Source organism: Convolutriloba macropyga, chromosome 6, assembly GCF_964194025.1.
Source record: "Convolutriloba macropyga chromosome 6, txConMacr16.3, whole genome shotgun sequence".
Lineage (NCBI taxonomy): Eukaryota > Metazoa > Xenacoelomorpha > Acoela > Convolutidae > Convolutriloba > Convolutriloba macropyga.
Window position 1 is genome coordinate 35,872,478 of NC_134473.1, and position 19,910 is coordinate 35,892,387.

General features: G+C 34.5%; 2 protein-coding genes across 2 annotated transcripts in view; both read right to left on the reverse strand.

The window, feature by feature from the left end:
* Nucleotides 1–15,464, reverse strand: part of LOC142341643 (dihydropyrimidine dehydrogenase [NADP(+)]-like) — an 82,494-nt gene extending 67,030 nt beyond the window's left edge. Inside the window, exons 1-2 of the mRNA XM_075392755.1 lie at nt 13,978–15,464; nt 13,088–13,286 (exon numbers count right to left, since the gene is read on the reverse strand). Of these exons, the coding sequence (XP_075248870.1) occupies nt 13,088–13,286; nt 13,978–15,101 (1,323 nt within the window). The 5' untranslated portion in view covers nt 15,102–15,464. The remainder of the gene's footprint in view (nt 1–13,087; nt 13,287–13,977) is intronic.
* Nucleotides 15,465–15,595: 131 nt separating this feature from the next.
* On the reverse strand, nt 15,596–19,356 carry LOC142341302 (RING finger protein 37-like). The gene is made up of 2 exons (XM_075392224.1): nt 18,779–19,356; nt 15,596–16,444 (listed from the first exon to the last, which is right to left on the reverse strand). The coding sequence occupies exons 1-2, from the start codon at nt 19,323–19,325 to the stop codon at nt 15,726–15,728; spliced, it is 1,266 nt and encodes a 421-aa protein (XP_075248339.1). The 5' UTR covers nt 19,326–19,356; the 3' UTR covers nt 15,596–15,725.
* Between the last annotated feature and the right edge of the window lie 554 nt (nt 19,357–19,910).

Here is a 19,910-nt window from a genome sequence, read left to right on the forward strand (position 1 = left end):
GGATCAAATCTCAAAGTGACCTCTTCACCTTGAATTACAGACTGTTACCAATTGCTATACATTACAAACTAAGCTATTGTTAAAATCCAATGTTCGAAATCAGAAGTCAACAATCAAAAACGGAGGTAAAAGCTCGAATAGAAAGAAGTCAAAATTCAAGTCATGAACAAACTTGCTTTCTGCTGAAAAAAAACCTGTAGAATATCAATACTCCTCTTCGAGTCGTAAAAACCTGTAGAATATCAATACTCCTCTTCGAGTCATAAAAAACCTGTAAAATCTCATTACTCCTCTTCGAGTCGTAAAAAAGACACACACGTTTACAATAATTGCTATGAACTACGTTCAAGAGCAATTAAACATTAAATAAATTTACCTCTTATTCCATAAAGCCCAAATTTAATAAAAGAATTTTTTAAGCCTTTTTAAGGCCTAGAAAAAGCATTACGTTCTTTAAAGTGGTATTCAACCTTATCTTTTCTTTCAATTCAACTAATGCATCAGTCGTGCTGTGTTTGGATCTGAAAACAAACTATTTTGCATAAAATAGTTGGTTTAGAAGCTATATATTTGGCTGTACATTACTCGTTCGGAAATCTTACTTCAGACAGTTCATAAACCTTAAGAAAAGATATGCACTTTAGCACTTATTTATTTCTCGGCACTTAAGAAATTTGGTATCTGAAATGTCTCGAAATGATAGCCAAAAACTTAAGATAACAAGTTTTAGGCAAACCGAAAATGTTTGGCTATTATTAATGAAAACATTGATTATCATATTGATAAAATCTTGTACAATGGGTACATTCATTTTCGTACAACTTTTTACTGATACCACATTAGTCTCCCTATAGAAAAGATATGACCTCCAAGAATGGGTTTAACCACAGAAAAACGCCTTGTTTGCATGCTTAGTTCCAAGCACAACCCCGCCCTCCTTCACCACTAAAAACGGATCGAAATTCCGAGCATTTTAATGGAATTACATTCCATAAATGGAATTACGTAGCATTTGTTTAGCTCACTCTCCGCCTACGCTCTCATCTCCCACTGATTCAAAATGGTGACTCAAATGGGGTTTTGAATACAAGTTACAATCAGTTACATTCAATGAGCCGCCCAACTTATATAGCGTGGTTACACAATTGCTTACCAAAGTCTCGTTTCAAAACCGGTAATCTATAAACGATAACTAAGCACCACGTGACATGGCATTGCATTCTAGCAAATCTCAAATCGTTCTTTAAATATGCAGAATTACTTTATCACCGTCATCTGTAAATTAAAGTTTGCACTTATTTAAAGTCATTCATTCGTTCAAATAAGAGGCAAGTCACGTGCACCAAACAATAGACACATGGAAAGGTTGAAAAATGGTAAACATACAAAAAACTCAGACTAACAAAGCTCTCAACCGACGAACGTGGTGTTGTTGATAGTAGCCATCTTACGCCAAGGAAGGCTAGCGACACTGGGGAGGTGGTAAGGTTGGGGGAGGAGGAGAGGGGTGGGGAGATCTACCAACCGGAACAGGTTCATGCGTATAGGAGCACACAGTTCGTGAAACGAAAGCTGCGATAAAAGATCTTTCAATCTCAAGTTCTAAGAAATGCACAGCTACTTAACTCGCTCAATATTTCCAGTACAGCACTTTTATTTTACAGTTTATTGCAATAAAATGTAATCCAATAAAATGTAATGCTCTCCTTAATAGGCTGTACGCAACAAAAGGCTTAATTCTGTTAATATCAGAAAGTATGTCTTCTTTTCACCCCGATTCATTTAACCCCGCATATTTTAACACCACATCATTTCACCCCTCTATCATTTCATCCCGCTAATTAGCAGTCGACATTAAAGGCATGTTTTGTCATAATTAAGTGGATAAATTAATCCCACGTTCGGTTGTGATAGTTTCATATCAAGTCCCACGGGCCGCTGAGGCATGGCCATGGCCCACGAGGTATGGTCAAATGATTATATTGCTAATTTAATAATCCTTATTTTATAGAAAGATCAAAATCGGGGTGAAATGATAGGGAGTTAAATCAATTGGGGTGAAAAAGCGGGACACCATGTCTTTCCCTCTTGGCATGGACATCATTTGCAATTTAAAATGTTCTTTGAGCGATAGAAAGAAGTGAACAATATCGAAAACTTTTAAGTCAAACATCTTAAGACAACTCTGAGCCACATGTAAGAATATTAAGTCCTTGCAAAATATGCAACTCAAATTTATTTTCATCAACAGCATGTTAGCATCCCATAAATTGCAAAATCCAATTTTAAACAAAATGTTTCCTGGTGTTGAAAACGCAATAACAAGGAAAAAACCAACACGTTTACGATTTGATAAAAAAAATTGCGGAACCAGAGTGCAAAAGAAAAATGAAACACGTTTTGATTTAAAAAAATGAGGAACCGTTGATTTAACGCTTATTTGCAGGAATATCTGACCTGTGGCTGAAACCCTTTAAGGAAAGTAAAAAGAATTCGTGTTTTTATGCCTCTTAGTCAAAAACAAAAGCATTAAGGCAGATGAAAACAGCAGTAGGGCAAAAACCAGAATCAGTAACTTAGATTTAGTAAAAATGTTATATACTGCTAGCATTCATAATTATATACATAACGCCAACGATGAAGGTTTCAACGGTCACTTCCACTGTAGTTGAAGTATCTACAGCCATATTAATTGTGGTAGTTAGATCCTTGGAACGTACTTGGCCAAACAGATGGCCCAGGATCGAAGTGAAAAGAACGAGAGTCTGAGCCAAGTTAGGCTAGGCTTTGGAGGGAGGAAATGGAAAGTCAGCAGAAGGACGGTCACTACGCTCAGCTTCGAGAACGAAGAGAAGTCGTTGAAATAAATGGAGGGAACGCATACTACATTAAAGCCAGCGCTCGGTCAGGTCGAAGACGACGACTCCTACGCATCGGGAAGTTGAAGTTGTTGATGGTGATGAAAGTGCTCTTAACTCCACCACCGACAAAGAAACGCCTATTATATATAAAGGCTAAGCACACTAGCAACAAAAGGCACAAGGAAGCTAGCCAGAAAAAGAAGGGTGAGTGAAGGTGAGCTCCTAATCTTCGCATGTCATTGCTTTTCTTATATGCTCAGTCATTGTATGATTGCACGCTATTAATTACTGATTTTCATGAAGCTGTAAAAATGTTTGATTCATTACTTGCTGATAGAAAGCAATGTTTGTGACACTAGAGGACAATTTTTTAGATTGGACAATAATCAACAACGGTGTTTCTCAAGGAACCGTTTTGAAACCTCCCATTTTCCTGCTCTACAACAATAACTTTAAGGAAAAAGTACAAGGAAATTTTGAAATCATTGTTTGCGGTTTTATATCAAAAACAGAAATATTATCGAACTAAAGAAATCTGCGCTCGATATTTCGGAGAAAACGCAAAAGAACACTTTAGCAGATCTTTAGGAATTGAGATTGATTCAAAATCAAGCTTTCCAAATCAAATCAAAAAAGTTCTCTCAAAAATGGCGTTGGCCGTACAAACAAAATATATTGTACGTCACTTCAAATATTGTTGTTCAGATTCCTAGTGCTCACACAATTAAATTTTAGTGCATTTTTTCCCAACATCGTAACAAACCGACACAAAAATGGGAAATCAAAGTATGCAATAGGGAAAAAATTGAGCGGCCAAGAGATCATTTTAACGAAATCTGACATTTAATCAGCAGAATTGCTAATCACTCAAATGAGTGTTTCGAACTTAAGGAACATGTTAATTCACGAAATTCGTAGAGAAAACTTTTTCCCTAAGGGGGTTATGTTCTGGTTACAATAAATGGCAGAACAGAACAACTGCTCGTTCTAATAAAAAGCAAGCAACCGTTCTTTACAACGAAGAAGCAATCTCAAATGGAAAAAATCCTCTTGAAATACGGAAAAATATGAAAACAAATTTTATAAGATGCTAAAGCAGCATCTGCTCCGGTAAAACTTGTACCATTCCAAAGAAACATTAGCTACTTAAAAATTTATTTTTATGTTTTATGTTTTGCGGTATCGGACTGATTTGTTCTAGTCTAAAGACTACTGTTGTTTCTTAATTGTTTATCACAATTGAGCGTACACTGAATCAACTAAAGGCATTACTTTAATATCTCGGAGAAAGAAGTTGGAGTTGAAAGATATGTTACGTTTTGGTTGACATTAGGAATAGAATTTAGAATAGGACGAGAAAGATAAGTTAGATTTAGTAATTTCATTTTTGGTACCCGACATCTGAATACAATCTAAAATATTCCATCTACAATTTAAAATCTACAATCAAGTTAAAATGCCAAAATCTAAAAATGAATAAAACACCAGATGCAAAGTTTTGAGGCATTATTCCAATCTGTCATTTTTGTTCAAGCTTTTATTTTCGTTTATTGGTTTTGGAAATCTCATTTCAGAAAATTTTTTGCCTGAGCAATCTTTAGGAAATTTTGTTCCGACCCATCTTGGTAGAGGAGGAACTGTATGCTCAAAGGTCTTTTATTCAGTCAATTTCCGTCGATCGAAATGATTGTATAGTTATAAGTGGTATCATTAGAAAGCCGTCAAGCGTAGTAAACAAAATAAAACATTTTTTAATTGAGATTTTTTTCGAGGTGTCATCCAGGTTTACACTTTTGAGAATATTCACCTCATTCCAGTTGTTTTGTACAGAATTTCCAAACTTTTTGCTGATACTTTGATCGGTTTCGCTAAAATATATCTTTAGGGTAAAAAAACTGTTAAGAATGGCATTAAGGGTTCCATCAAAGATAAAAGAGTGCTGCTGAACTGTCTGATCCCAATTTTTTGGCTAAAAATTTTGCAAACAAGTAATTTTTCATCAACGACCTCCTTAAAAATGCCTCCGTAACCCAATTTCTTTAAAATTGCCGGAAGAAAAAACCAGTTTGCTGACGCAGTCATCTCAAACTTCAAAGAGGGCTAGTTTTACATCCATTTCGCTTGAGTGTTCTGTAAATATATTTTTGCAAGTTTTCTGCTAATTTAGCTCGATAATTATTCAAATATCATTTTTTGGTATATATTTTTCATCAGAAATCATCCATTCAGAAATTAACTATCCATTCGGTTAACATTCGGAACTGTAAGGTGCTATTAATTGATGAGCAGCAATATCAAGAAAACTTCTGATCTAATCGTCCAATTTTTTAATAAACAAATTTATTAGGATTGAAAAAATTTTATTCCCTTTATGTTAATTACAGACCGGAATGATTTCAAAGCGAAGCTAAATTATTGACACATCCCATTTACAAGCAGAGGCCATTAAACATATACAATTTCAGAATGAAAAATGGTTTATACGGATTCCACACTTCAATTGAGTAAAACTGCTTGAAACTTTTGAGTTCTGTATTTGTTATAATGTAGTCTGATGACAGTCTCACTATTGACAGGTCCAATTGGCGCTCTAAGAAAATGACTTTAATGTACCTATAAATCTTTAGTTTTAAACTAAAATAGTTTTAAATAAAAATTATAATTGAGCTTCGGCACTTCTTATCTTATTTCTATCACCTTGTAGCTTGATCTCAGCAGAGAAGCCGCATCCTCTTTTTAGTGAATTCCTGTTTTGTTTTAAATGATAATAGGATCTTTCAAAACAATTAGAACTGTTGGACATTTTCCAACTTTTGAGGTTCCTTTCGGTTTGCCGCATTCTTAATTTCACGACAAGGCATATATCACATTAATGGCGTTGGTAGAAAGCGCACTTGAGCACTTATAGTGAATAGATTATGGTTTAAACTGCTTCGCCTCCGTTTTCTCACAAAAACTCATTGAATTTTTTGCCTATATTTGTCAAAATTTTTGTGGTCGAATGACATTCTTCATTTTGACATTGGGTCTTTATGACTTCTTTTGGGTTATAACCTATTTAACGATTACAGTTGATAGCTAATGCTTTTCACTTTGAATACATTTTTTGCGTAAATAACAGAGTCTTTGCGATCTTCGCCATTTTTACCTTACGTCTGTCACATCGTATCCTATCGTGAAATAGAATATAATCTACAAAGCGGATTTATGTTTAAACTAATAGTTTTCTTCTGCCTTTGATACTATTATTAGCTTTCATAAAAATGTGATTTGTGTTCCTGTCACATTAACACACTACAGACAGGTCCGATCTGCATTGAACACAAAACTGATTATGTATTGATTGTTCAAATTGAATAGCTTCTGATTTCATAATTTGAATTTCGTTCCGACTCGGATTTTCAGCCAATTTTAAAGAAGTTTTTATAATTATTATTGCAATTCTATTTTTCCATTAGTCATAGGAGATTCTGGATACTGACATTTTTCAATGGCTTTTTATGGTTGTATAACTGAACCGATTTAACGGTTTTATGATTTCAGCTGATAGCTAATAGTTTTCATCAGTTTAGTTTGCATGAAAATAATTTATTCCAAAAAATACGAACGTATTATTCAACTTTTGTTCTTTATGTTATTTTTGTCTACTTGCTACATAGTCTCATTAAAGACAAGTACTATATCTTTCGTGGAGTGTAAGTAAATTAGCTTAGCATAATTTTTATGTGATACTATTTTGACTTAGTTATAAAGTGTTTTAAAAGTGTTTAAAATAGACATTGAGTTTTGGTCGTAATTAAAGTTTGTTGTTATTATTCGATTTTGTTGTTTGTCTTGTCTCGTAGTCTTGTAAATGGCAGATCTCATGTTTCCTGTGACGTGGCGTTATTTGATTCGTTTAAACCCGAGAGTTCAAAGCGATTTTTCTATTAATTCACTAATTTATTTCGAAAACAATGTCGAATTTTGAAAGTTCATTATCTCTTCCTCATTGGAAGGCAATAAAGTCAAAAAATGTGGATGAGCGGTGTATAATATTGAACTGTGTATAAAATTCTCTAGAACAGATTAATTTAGAGGTAAATTTGACTACGGAGAATCTTAAAAGGTAGAATAAAGTAAGTTTCCTTAATGACTAAGAGTTCATGAATAGATTTAAGTAAAATTGAAACAGATCAATTTGCGAATTCTTATTCACCTGAAGTTGTTGATGGTGATGAAAGTGCTCTTAACTCCACCACCGACAAAGAAACGCCTATTATATATAAAGGCTAAGCACACTAGCAACAAAAGGCACAAGGAAGCTAGCCAGAAAAAGAAGGGTGAGTGAAGGTGAGCTCCTAATCTTCGCATGTCATTGCTTTTCTTATATGCTCAGTCATTGTATGATTGCACGCTATTAATTACTGATTTTCATGAAGCTGTAAAAATGTTTGATTCATTACTTGCTGATAGAAAGCAATGTTTGTGACACTAGAGGACAATTTTTTAGATTGGACAATAATCAACAACGGTGTTTCTCAAGGAACCGTTTTGAAACCTCCCATTTTCCTGCTCTACAACAATAACTTTAAGGAAAAAGTACAAGGAAATTTTGAAATCATTGTTTGCGGTTTTATATCAAAAACAGAAATATTATCGAACTAAAGAAATCTGCGCTCGATATTTCGGAGAAAACGCAAAAGAACACTTTAGCAGATCTTTAGGAATTGAGATTGATTCAAAATCAAGCTTTCCAAATCAAATCAAAAAAGTTCTCTCAAAAATGGCGTTGGCCGTACAAACAAAATATATTGTACGTCACTTCAAATATTGTTGTTCAGATTCCTAGTGCTCACACAATTAAATTTTAGTGCATTTTTTCCCAACATCGTAACAAACCGACACAAAAATGGGAAATCAAAGTATGCAATAGGGAAAAAATTGAGCGGCCAAGAGATCATTTTAACGAAATCTGACATTTAATCAGCAGAATTGCTAATCACTCAAATGAGTGTTTCGAACTTAAGGAACATGTTAATTCACGAAATTCGTAGAGAAAACTTTTTCCCTAAGGGGGTTATGTTCTGGTTACAATAAATGGCAGAACAGAACAACTGCTCGTTCTAATAAAAAGCAAGCAACCGTTCTTTACAACGAAGAAGCAATCTCAAATGGAAAAAATCCTCTTGAAATACGGAAAAATATGAAAACAAATTTTATAAGATGCTAAAGCAGCATCTGCTCCGGTAAAACTTGTACCATTCCAAAGAAACATTAGCTACTTAAAAATTTATTTTTATGTTTTATGTTTTGCGGTATCGGACTGATTTGTTCTAGTCTAAAGACTACTGTTGTTTCTTAATTGTTTATCACAATTGAGCGTACACTGAATCAACTAAAGGCATTACTTTAATATCTCGGAGAAAGAAGTTGGAGTTGAAAGATATGTTACGTTTTGGTTGACATTAGGAATAGAATTTAGAATAGGACGAGAAAGATAAGTTAGATTTAGTAATTTCATTTTTGGTACCCGACATCTGAATACAATCTAAAATATTCCATCTACAATTTAAAATCTACAATCAAGTTAAAATGCCAAAATCTAAAAATGAATAAAACACCAGATGCAAAGTTTTGAGGCATTATTCCAATCTGTCATTTTTGTTCAAGCTTTTATTTTCGTTTATTGGTTTTGGAAATCTCATTTCAGAAAATTTTTTGCCTGAGCAATCTTTAGGAAATTTTGTTCCGACCCATCTTGGTAGAGGAGGAACTGTATGCTCAAAGGTCTTTTATTCAGTCAATTTCCGTCGATCGAAATGATTGTATAGTTATAAGTGGTATCATTAGAAAGCCGTCAAGCGTAGTAAACAAAATAAAACATTTTTTAATTGAGATTTTTTTCGAGGTGTCATCCAGGTTTACACTTTTGAGAATATTCACCTCATTCCAGTTGTTTTGTACAGAATTTCCAAACTTTTTGCTGATACTTTGATCGGTTTCGCTAAAATATATCTTTAGGGTAAAAAAACTGTTAAGAATGGCATTAAGGGTTCCATCAAAGATAAAAGAGTGCTGCTGAACTGTCTGATCCCAATTTTTTGGCTAAAAATTTTGCAAACAAGTAATTTTTCATCAACGACCTCCTTAAAAATGCCTCCGTAACCCAATTTCTTTAAAATTGCCGGAAGAAAAAACCAGTTTGCTGACGCAGTCATCTCAAACTTCAAAGAGGGCTAGTTTTACATCCATTTCGCTTGAGTGTTCTGTAAATATATTTTTGCAAGTTTTCTGCTAATTTAGCTCGATAATTATTCAAATATCATTTTTTGGTATATATTTTTCATCAGAAATCATCCATTCAGAAATTAACTATCCATTCGGTTAACATTCGGAACTGTAAGGTGCTATTAATTGATGAGCAGCAATATCAAGAAAACTTCTGATCTAATCGTCCAATTTTTTAATAAACAAATTTATTAGGATTGAAAAAATTTTATTCCCTTTATGTTAATTACAGACCGGAATGATTTCAAAGCGAAGCTAAATTATTGACACATCCCATTTACAAGCAGAGGCCATTAAACATATACAATTTCAGAATGAAAAATGGTTTATACGGATTCCACACTTCAATTGAGTAAAACTGCTTGAAACTTTTGAGTTCTGTATTTGTTATAATGTAGTCTGATGACAGTCTCACTATTGACAGGTCCAATTGGCGCTCTAAGAAAATGACTTTAATGTACCTATAAATCTTTAGTTTTAAACTAAAATAGTTTTAAATAAAAATTATAATTGAGCTTCGGCACTTCTTATCTTATTTCTATCACCTTGTAGCTTGATCTCAGCAGAGAAGCCGCATCCTCTTTTTAGTGAATTCCTGTTTTGTTTTAAATGATAATAGGATCTTTCAAAACAATTAGAACTGTTGGACATTTTCCAACTTTTGAGGTTCCTTTCGGTTTGCCGCATTCTTAATTTCACGACAAGGCATATATCACATTAATGGCGTTGGTAGAAAGCGCACTTGAGCACTTATAGTGAATAGATTATGGTTTAAACTGCTTCGCCTCCGTTTTCTCACAAAAACTCATTGAATTTTTTGCCTATATTTGTCAAAATTTTTGTGGTCGAATGACATTCTTCATTTTGACATTGGGTCTTTATGACTTCTTTTGGGTTATAACCTATTTAACGATTACAGTTGATAGCTAATGCTTTTCACTTTGAATACATTTTTTGCGTAAATAACAGAGTCTTTGCGATCTTCGCCATTTTTACCTTACGTCTGTCACATCGTATCCTATCGTGAAATAGAATATAATCTACAAAGCGGATTTATGTTTAAACTAATAGTTTTCTTCTGCCTTTGATACTATTATTAGCTTTCATAAAAATGTGATTTGTGTTCCTGTCACATTAACACACTACAGACAGGTCCGATCTGCATTGAACACAAAACTGATTATGTATTGATTGTTCAAATTGAATAGCTTCTGATTTCATAATTTGAATTTCGTTCCGACTCGGATTTTCAGCCAATTTTAAAGAAGTTTTTATAATTATTATTGCAATTCTATTTTTCCATTAGTCATAGGAGATTCTGGATACTGACATTTTTCAATGGCTTTTTATGGTTGTATAACTGAACCGATTTAACGGTTTTATGATTTCAGCTGATAGCTAATAGTTTTCATCAGTTTAGTTTGCATGAAAATAATTTATTCCAAAAAATACGAACGTATTATTCAACTTTTGTTCTTTATGTTATTTTTGTCTACTTGCTACATAGTCTCATTAAAGACAAGTACTATATCTTTCGTGGAGTGTAAGTAAATTAGCTTAGCATAATTTTTATGTGATACTATTTTGACTTAGTTATAAAGTGTTTTAAAAGTGTTTAAAATAGACATTGAGTTTTGGTCGTAATTAAAGTTTGTTGTTATTATTCGATTTTGTTGTTTGTCTTGTCTCGTAGTCTTGTAAATGGCAGATCTCATGTTTCCTGTGACGTGGCGTTATTTGATTCGTTTAAACCCGAGAGTTCAAAGCGATTTTTCTATTAATTCACTAATTTATTTCGAAAACAATGTCGAATTTTGAAAGTTCATTATCTCTTCCTCATTGGAAGGCAATAAAGTCAAAAAATGTGGATGAGCGGTGTATAATATTGAACTGTGTATAAAATTCTCTAGAACAGATTAATTTAGAGGTAAATTTGACTACGGAGAATCTTAAAAGGTAGAATAAAGTAAGTTTCCTTAATGACTAAGAGTTCATGAATAGATTTAAGTAAAATTGAAACAGATCAATTTGCGAATTCTTATTCACCTGAAGGAAACACTGGCTTTACCTGAAATACAATTCAAAGAATTGAATGAAAAACTTAGAAGTACTCTGCCTGCAGATCAATAGAGCAATTCCAGCCAAAACAAACAAAATCACCTCAAAAAAATGAGAAACCAAAACAATCAAACAAACTAAACAAAAACATACTCATTACTAAACTCTTGAAGCTTACCCCTTAGGCAAAGTTTCATCTCTTTAAATATACCAATTTCAAAAATATGTTCAAGGTCAATTTTTGTTTTTAAAATCGGTCCAGTATTATATCTGCATGACCTGAAAAAATTCATTGGCCCTTGAAGATCGATTAACTTAAAAATGACCGAAAAATATAAAAAATGGAATCAATTGCAAAATTTAATAAAATTTTCCTGAAAATTGTTGTATTATAACCTTCAGAATCATTTCTGTGTCTATAGAGGCTATCCATTTACTCAATTCCTAGCATTAAAAAATTCATTGGCTCAAAGATCGATAGGCAATAATTTTCAGAAAAAATCTCTTATTTCAAAAAACAGAAATTTGTTCTATTAAAATGTTGAAAACCGTTCAATTGGCCCCTAGCAGCTATCTAATAACATATTATCACACCCTGGATGAGGTTAGCTGGCTACTGAGGCAAGAATAACTCAATATAAGGCAATTTTTGCAAATTTTATAAAAAAAATTTCTAAAATTCGAAAAGCTAAATTGTTGATAACAAATCCATCTAAGCCAACAACGATGCAAAAACTTTTTATCAGACCGTGGATTAAACTTTCTGGCACTTGAGAATGGAAAAATACCAAAAATTGACAAAAATTTGAGGAAATCTTGAAAACATTTCAAATTTTATATTAAAAAAATGCCAAATTTCGAGACATTTAAATGTTGAAAACCAATCCCTCACCACTAAAAATCATGCAGTGTTCTATTGTCAAAGCACAAAGGACATTTCCTGGCCCCTGAAGCTGGAAAAACACAAAAAATGACAATAATTTTCAAAAAAAATTGAAAAAAAATTGCAAAAATTAGTATCATTTTGCATGTTTGTACTAAAAGTACTAGTAGTACCAAAACATATAGCTCATAAAATGGTCATAACAAGTTATTTTGTCTCGCAAAAGGCCTTCATCAATTTTCAAAAAACTCAACGAAAGACTAACAAAAAAAAAATTTAAAAAAAATCACAAAAAACACGAAAAATTGCAACATTTTGAGCCCAAAAACTCCTAAAAATGACCTTTCAACCTTTAATTGAGGCGATCCCAGCAGCTGCACCACTCTAAGCACTTTATGGACTACTGAAGCTCACTTTGGGCCTCTAATGAAACTTAATGCCCGCTGGGCTTTGCCTGTTTATCCCGTTTTGAAAGATCAAAGTCATTGAAAAATGTGTGAACACAGCTTAAAAAAAACACAGCGCCCCAATACAATTCAAATTCTTTGAATTGTAAAAAATAGGAGCGCTATAATAGCCGGCTGAGAAGATGAGGGCGGCTATTAACAATAATTTTCCTTCAAAATTTTAAAATATGCCTTTTTTTGAAATTCGTGAAAAATTTGATATTTTTATATGTATCAAAACTAGAGTACAAACACAATAGCTACAAATAACCTTTCTTTTTTCTCTAAGTAAAAATTTCACCGAGGAAAAAAACAAACCTCCCAATTATATTCCCAAATTTTGGGGAAAAATGTTGGAACATTAAGTCGTCACATCCATACTTTCTCTCGCTTGTCAATATTGTAACAACGGTTCTCAGTATCTTGTCGACTCTTGAAGACTCACCACACACGCTAGACTTAGTAGGAAAACCAATGAAACAATATATACACTAACTCTTACCACATATAAAATGTTACAGAGCTCTTGCTTGTCAAGCAGTTGTGACTAGATTGCTTGGTGAAGATACCTTAATTGTAGCCTCCTGGTCCGGGTCCTCAATGAATCTGCCAGTCCCCTCATCCTCTTCGGTTCGCAGGAATCGCATTCCCATGATCTTGCCACTCTTAACAATGACTTCCTTAGGAGAGAGGAACGGAACAAACTCACACTTCTCTTCTACTGCCAATTGCATCTCTTCAGGCACTGCTCGTATGTTCGAGAAGCCTCTGCAATAAATTAATTCAGTTATTGGATCCCTTCCCAAAAGGACCGAACTTCAACAGAGGTACAGAATAAACCAATGAAAGATTTCGTAAAATAATTTAGTGAAAAAAAGAGCTTAAGTTCGATGACCCCAATAAAAGTCACAAAAACTGTTTGGCGCAGAAAGCAAAATGTATTTTTGTGAAACAACAATTTCATGCTTAAGGGTTAGTGGAGATGCCCAAAATTGACCTTCAATTACAGTTAAAAACATTTAAAATCGAAAAAGGAAGGTCACGTATAGTCAAAATCTTACATATCAATTGCCCAGAGGAATCCAATAGCTGGTCAACAAAACCTGATCAAAAATGCGTTCTGAGTTTTTTTGATTTTGCGGGACTCCATTCGACGAATTAACAAAATTACCATCAGTCTGACTACTATGACAATGACTTGATTGCCACAGAAGTCAAACTCGGGGCATTATTAGTAATTTGTCGAACAGTCTATAAGGGCAGCAAAATACAAATGTTCTCGTTTACTTTCGAGCAAATGAATATACAATCGGACTTGAAGCAAGACTTGTTGAAACAGTCGAAAAACCCTGAATCCTACCTATGGCTATACATTTCCGAAACAGTCTCATAATTGAAATGAGTTGCAGATAAACTTCCATTTCAAGACAATTTAAATGTACTGAAATAGGGATGTTACCTTCGGAACACCACCAGGACTTTGCTAGCCCCGCAACGCAAAGCCGATGTTGCACAGTCAAACGCAGTGTCTCCACATCCCAAAACAATCACACGTCCAGTGAGAGTCGGCAACTTTGGAGCCTTACATCCGCACATACCAGGCTTACTTGACTGCGTAACAAGCGGCAAGAAGTCTTTCGAGGTATAAAATCCATTTTCAGCTCCAAGATTGTCAAAAGCAGGTATCAATTTGGGTTCCGGAAGGCCAAATCCAAGAAACACCGCTTTGTTATCGCTTAGGAGAGTTTCAAGAGTGAAATTTTTGCCAAGCGGTTTGTTGAATTCAATTTTGACACCCAGATCTTTCATTAGCTCGATCTCGTAATCAATTACATCGAAAGGAAGTCGATACTGGGGTATTTCGGACGAACTCAATCCACCTGCATAAGAATTTCGCTCGTAAATAGTCAAGTTGCGGTACCCCAAACGAGCTAAGAAGGTAGCACAACTTACACTTGCTGGTCCACATCCCACCAAAGCTATTTTAGAGTCATAAGATGTGTCATTCTCAGTTTTGGCAACTATTTCAGGAGACACAATCTGAGGAATCCTCATTTTCTGCAGCACCTCGGTCGCAAACTGCTGCAATCCACCAATATTTATCGGACCCTCCTCTGAAGCGTACAGATTGCATCCACCCACGCATAGATCGCTTGTTGGGCAAACCATTCCGCATGTTAAGCCCAAAGGATTATCGGAGAAAATGGCCTTGGCAGCTCCATAGTAATTCTTGTTCGAAATACTCGTGATGAACGATTTGATGTCCAATTGCGTTGGGCAACTTTTCTGACAAGGAGCATCGGCGCATTTTAGACATCGATTAGCCTCACGCAAGGCAGCACGCTCGCTCAATGTTGTATGCTTGATATCAGAAAAGTCCTGGGCCAGAATCGAACCACCGTTCCCGCATTTCGTGGCACAAGACGATGCATGAATGTTGACGTTTCTTTTCCAATGTTGTTTCTCAATTTTTGTACTCTTTGTGGGCTTGACAGACGCATAATTTTTTACTCTTGGGTTCAATGAAAGTAAATTTTCAATATCTTCCGGCTCTTTACTTAATAGGCCATATGGAGGTGCCATTTTTAAAAGTTGGGGTATTCTAACAATCTGATAAGCGCATAACAAAAGTTACAGATCTATTGCAACACGCATTAACATTAGTCCAAGTATTTCGAATTATTAGAGAAAGAATCGAGGTTCGAATTGCGATTAAATGAGCAAACAAGTTAATCTTAATAGCATTATTGGCTTATTAAGGCAAGATAACAAAGGTTGTTTGCAAGCTTTCAACCTCATGCTACAATACTCGAATACTAAAACATGAGTAGTTTCTCGATTTTCAGGTAAAATGAGCAATTTCCAAAATCATGCATTGAAATTGAACAATATAAATCCCTCGTAATGGCTTTTTGAACAAATCTCTTCACCAATTTTTAGTTCTATACTCCGTTCCGGATTTGCTCGTGTTCACATTGTAATTTGACTGCAATGTTCAAATTCGTGGTCAGACATAATCGAGCAAATTCCACCAAGGATTTTAAAACGGCTTTGTTTTGAAACAGATGACTACGAAACAATGTTAAAACAATTAATATAATAGTATTGTCCCTTAAGGCCTAAAACGCTTCTTTTTTAAAAAAAATACAAAATGTTTTGGAGTGGTGAGCCCGTGAAAAACCTCAACTAGCAACAATGAATTGAAGTCTACTTTCCTGTTAAAATCTTCAATTTCTGCAGTCTTAATTCTCTATTGTAATTTCGTATTCTGTCTCTCAACGCAATGTTTTCCACAGGGTAGTTCAATGAAGAGAACTCCTGGTAAGAAAAAGGATCGTACGGCAATTTTCCCTGTGATTGTGCAACCTCTATTAGTTTATGCAACGTTGACTCGTCCACATTTTCACCACTTGGCAATAGAAAAGGTTTCGACATGATTTCCTGAGTTATTTTATCAACAAACTCATTAGGAAATACAGTTCCAGGACTCGCCATATTTGTCCACGCTACCTCAACATCGCCTTCAAGAACACTCTCAGTTGAACAACCTAGAACCGGCATGCTTAGATGTTCACTGTGATGTTCAGATTTCAATATATCAACAGGACAGTAAATGTTCACACTCGCTAAACATGGCGGACCTGATGTTTTCACTTTCGTAATTCGTATCGATAATTTCCGCACATCTATCATAAATTCTTTGGCTACACGACAGAATTCCTGTTCGAGGTCTAAATGCGAAAACACGATAAAATTGGGGTAATATGAATCATTAGCTTCAAATTCTGCTAATTTATTCCACTTGAAAAAATCTTGTTTTTGCATATTCCTCTTGTAAGACCTCTGTTTTGTTTCGGTAAAATGTGCAAACCCGTACACATCTGCTGTCCTACATTTAAACCAATCACAATTGTATTGATAGAAGGCTGATCATTCTTGAAGTTGAAAGTAATCGAAACTGGAGGCTTCACAAAACTGAACCCAACAAAGCCTTGCTCACGTTTCACAGGGTTGTCTGAAACTAGGTTCTCGACTTCGTAGCCGTCAGTACTGAGGCATGAGCATTCAATTGAAACCATTGACGGAATGCAGATATCCTGTTCAGCTGCTGACATCATTGGATAATTCCCCAAATTGATTATTGCATCACAACCTTGTAATAATTTCTTCAATATTTTGAATGCTTACCAATAAACGAGCCTATATTATACAAAAACTAAATAAAACTTTGCATGTAATCAGCCGCAAAAATTTTGAAATCAGAACTCAAATTGAAAATGCGTACATTGGGGAGGATCAGTAATGTGCAAAGTAAAAACTTCTAGTGAAAACTTAATTAAGCGTAAGAACTGTATATCCTAACAATGAGCAAATTTCCAATGATATGTATGTAATTTAGCGTAGTCGCAACTTATTTTTCATCATACTTTAATAGCTGCTTGAAAAATTAACCAATAACTGTCAGTTTTTTTTTCAAAATTATGACCCCGAATTATCAAATTACCAGCATACAACATTCATAAGAGTTTGATTTCCTTTTGTCGTATGTAATAATGGATGCAAAATATAGCTGGATACACCCATAACAGCATGGTTAATTGAAATATCATTAAAAAACTCTGAACTATTTTTCACTCACTTTTTCACTGTTAAGAACAAACTTGATCTGTTGAAGACCAAACTTCTTTTTGTTCAATAATTCTTTTTAATGAGATAAGACATTACCCTGCCTTAAAAGGAGCCTTTCAAACACTTTATCAAAAGGCGGTCTGACCGATGTTGGCCAATAATTTGTTGAGAAGCTTAGGGAAACTAGCATTAGTGTACCAAGGAACTGGAGACTTGTTACTATAAAGGTTACCAATATTATTATAAATTTAATTTAATAAAAACTAAATTCAACAAACTGCGCTGAAGTTTTTTGATTTCCATGGGAGCCATTTTTCTTTGAAAACCCCCATTTTCGCAAGCAATAAAACATTTTAGCCATTAAAATCACTTGAAACCAAAAATTTCGACATTACTACAGAACAATCTGTTATCAATTGCATCGAACAATTTTTCACAGAAATTAAAAATTAAGTAATTGTGACTTTTGGGTTGAAGTATTTAAATCAAATCCCAGATCAAATCCATAATGATAACTCTGAGAAAACGGGTTAATTGCTTCTTTACCATACTTTTTAAGTATCCAGCTGGGGCTCAGCGGTCAGAGATTCTAGCGTTGGGGTGGGGGGCAAACGATTGGGGTGGTAGGATTGGTATGACTGGAGACGATAGGGGGGTCCAAATCGCTACGCAGAGGAGGGTGGAGTGGGGTTGTGAGAGGAGGCGGTGGGAAGGGCGGGGTGATTGAGTTGGGTTATGACTTCGTCAAAATTTCCAGATTTAGAAGCGCCCTTCACACCATAAAATTGTCTCAAAACAGTTCTGATTGAGTTGCAAGAGACTGTTTGGGCGTAAGCCTCAAAGAGAACTTAATGCCCTCCGAGCGTTACCTGTTTTTCAGTTATTGAGGACGAAACGTCAAATGGTCAGACGAAAAATCGGTCAAGCGGAAAATTGCATTAAAAAGACCACATGACTAATATAATTGCTTAAAAATTTGTTTGAGAGCAATCAAAAGATTTAAATTCTGCGATTTTTAATTCTTCAAATATTTTAAATGTTAAAAAATCTGATAAAATCTGAGAAGCAATGAATAGCGTTGAAATTTTGACAAGTACAGTAAAGTTAACTTTTAGGTATTTAGCAGCTCAGTCCAAGTACTCAATACTAAGCAGCTAAATGACCTTGATTTCTGTCTGACAAATGAATTACTTTGGTAGCTTGATTTTTGAAAGATTGATGGCAATAATTGTTTTTGCACTTACCTGAATGAAGTCTTCAATTAAGAACTCGAAAACTGCCATATTCAGAAGTCTGATGCAAGCTTTCGTACCTGATGCAAGTTTTTAAATTTTGACCCGACGGAACAACTTCGTGCAACCGTACAATGTCCGTTTCATTATACCTACAGGTGTTAATTATATATTTCACTTAACACAATAACAGATAGCCATGAGGTTCCATTACATAGAAGTCTCTTAAAACAGACAAAAAATAAAAGGAAACCTTTTGCCGGAGCATATAAACCTCAATCTTGATGTGTTCTCAAAATTTGAGAGCTACAATTGGCGTTGATTTAACTTCTGGAACGAACAGAAAAGGCAAGTTTCTGAAACTTTAGTTAATCTCTTAGAATCAAGCAAAAACACTACCAGACATCTTTAGATAAATTTTTAGATAAACAGGACAGTAAATGTTCACACTCGCTAAACATGGCGGACCTGATGTTTTCACTTTCGTAATTCGTATCGATAATTTCCGCACATCTATCATAAATTCTTTGGCTACACGACAGACTTCCTGTTCGAGGTCTAAATGCGAAAACACGATAAAATTGGGGTAATATGAATCATTAGCTTCAAATTCTGCTAATTTATTCCACTTGAAAAAATCTTGTTTTTGCATATTCCTCTTGTAAGACCTCTGTTTTGTTTCGGTAAAAATGTGCAAACCCGTACACATCTGCTGTCCTACATTTAAACCAATCACAATTGTATTGATAGAAGGCTGATCATTCTTGAAGTTGAAAGTAATCGAAACTGGAGGCTTCACAAAACTGAACCCAACAAAGCCTTGCTCACGTTTCACAGGGTTGTCTGAAACTAGGTTCTCGACTTCGTAGCCGTCAGTACTGAGGCATGAGCATTCAATTGAAACCATTGACGGAATGCAGATATCCTGTTCAGCTGCTGACATCATTGGATAATTCCCCAAATTGATTATTGCATCACAACCTTGTAATAATTTTTTCAATATTTTGAATGCTTACCAATAAACGAGCCTATATTATACAAAAACTAAATAAAACTTTGCATGTAATCAGCCGCAAAAATTTTGAAATCAGAACTCAAATTGAAAATGCGTACATTGGGGAGGATCAGTAATGTGCAAAGTAAAAACTTCTAGTGAAAACTTAATTAAGCGTAAGAACTGTATATCCTAACAATGAGCAAATTTCCAATGATATGTATGTAATTTAGCGTAGTCGCAACTTATTTTTCATCATACTTTAATAGCTGCTTGAAAAATTAACCAATAACTGTCAGTTTTTTTTCAAAATTATGACCCCGAATTATCAAATTACCAGCATACAACATTCATAAGAGTTTGATTTCCTTTTGTCGTATGTAATAATGGATGCAAAATATAGCTGGATACACCCATAACAGCATGGTTAATTGAAATATCATTAAAAAACTCTGAACTATTTTTCACTCACTTTTTCACTGTTAAGAACAAACTTGATCTGTTGAAGACCAAACTTCTTTTTGTTCAATAATTCTT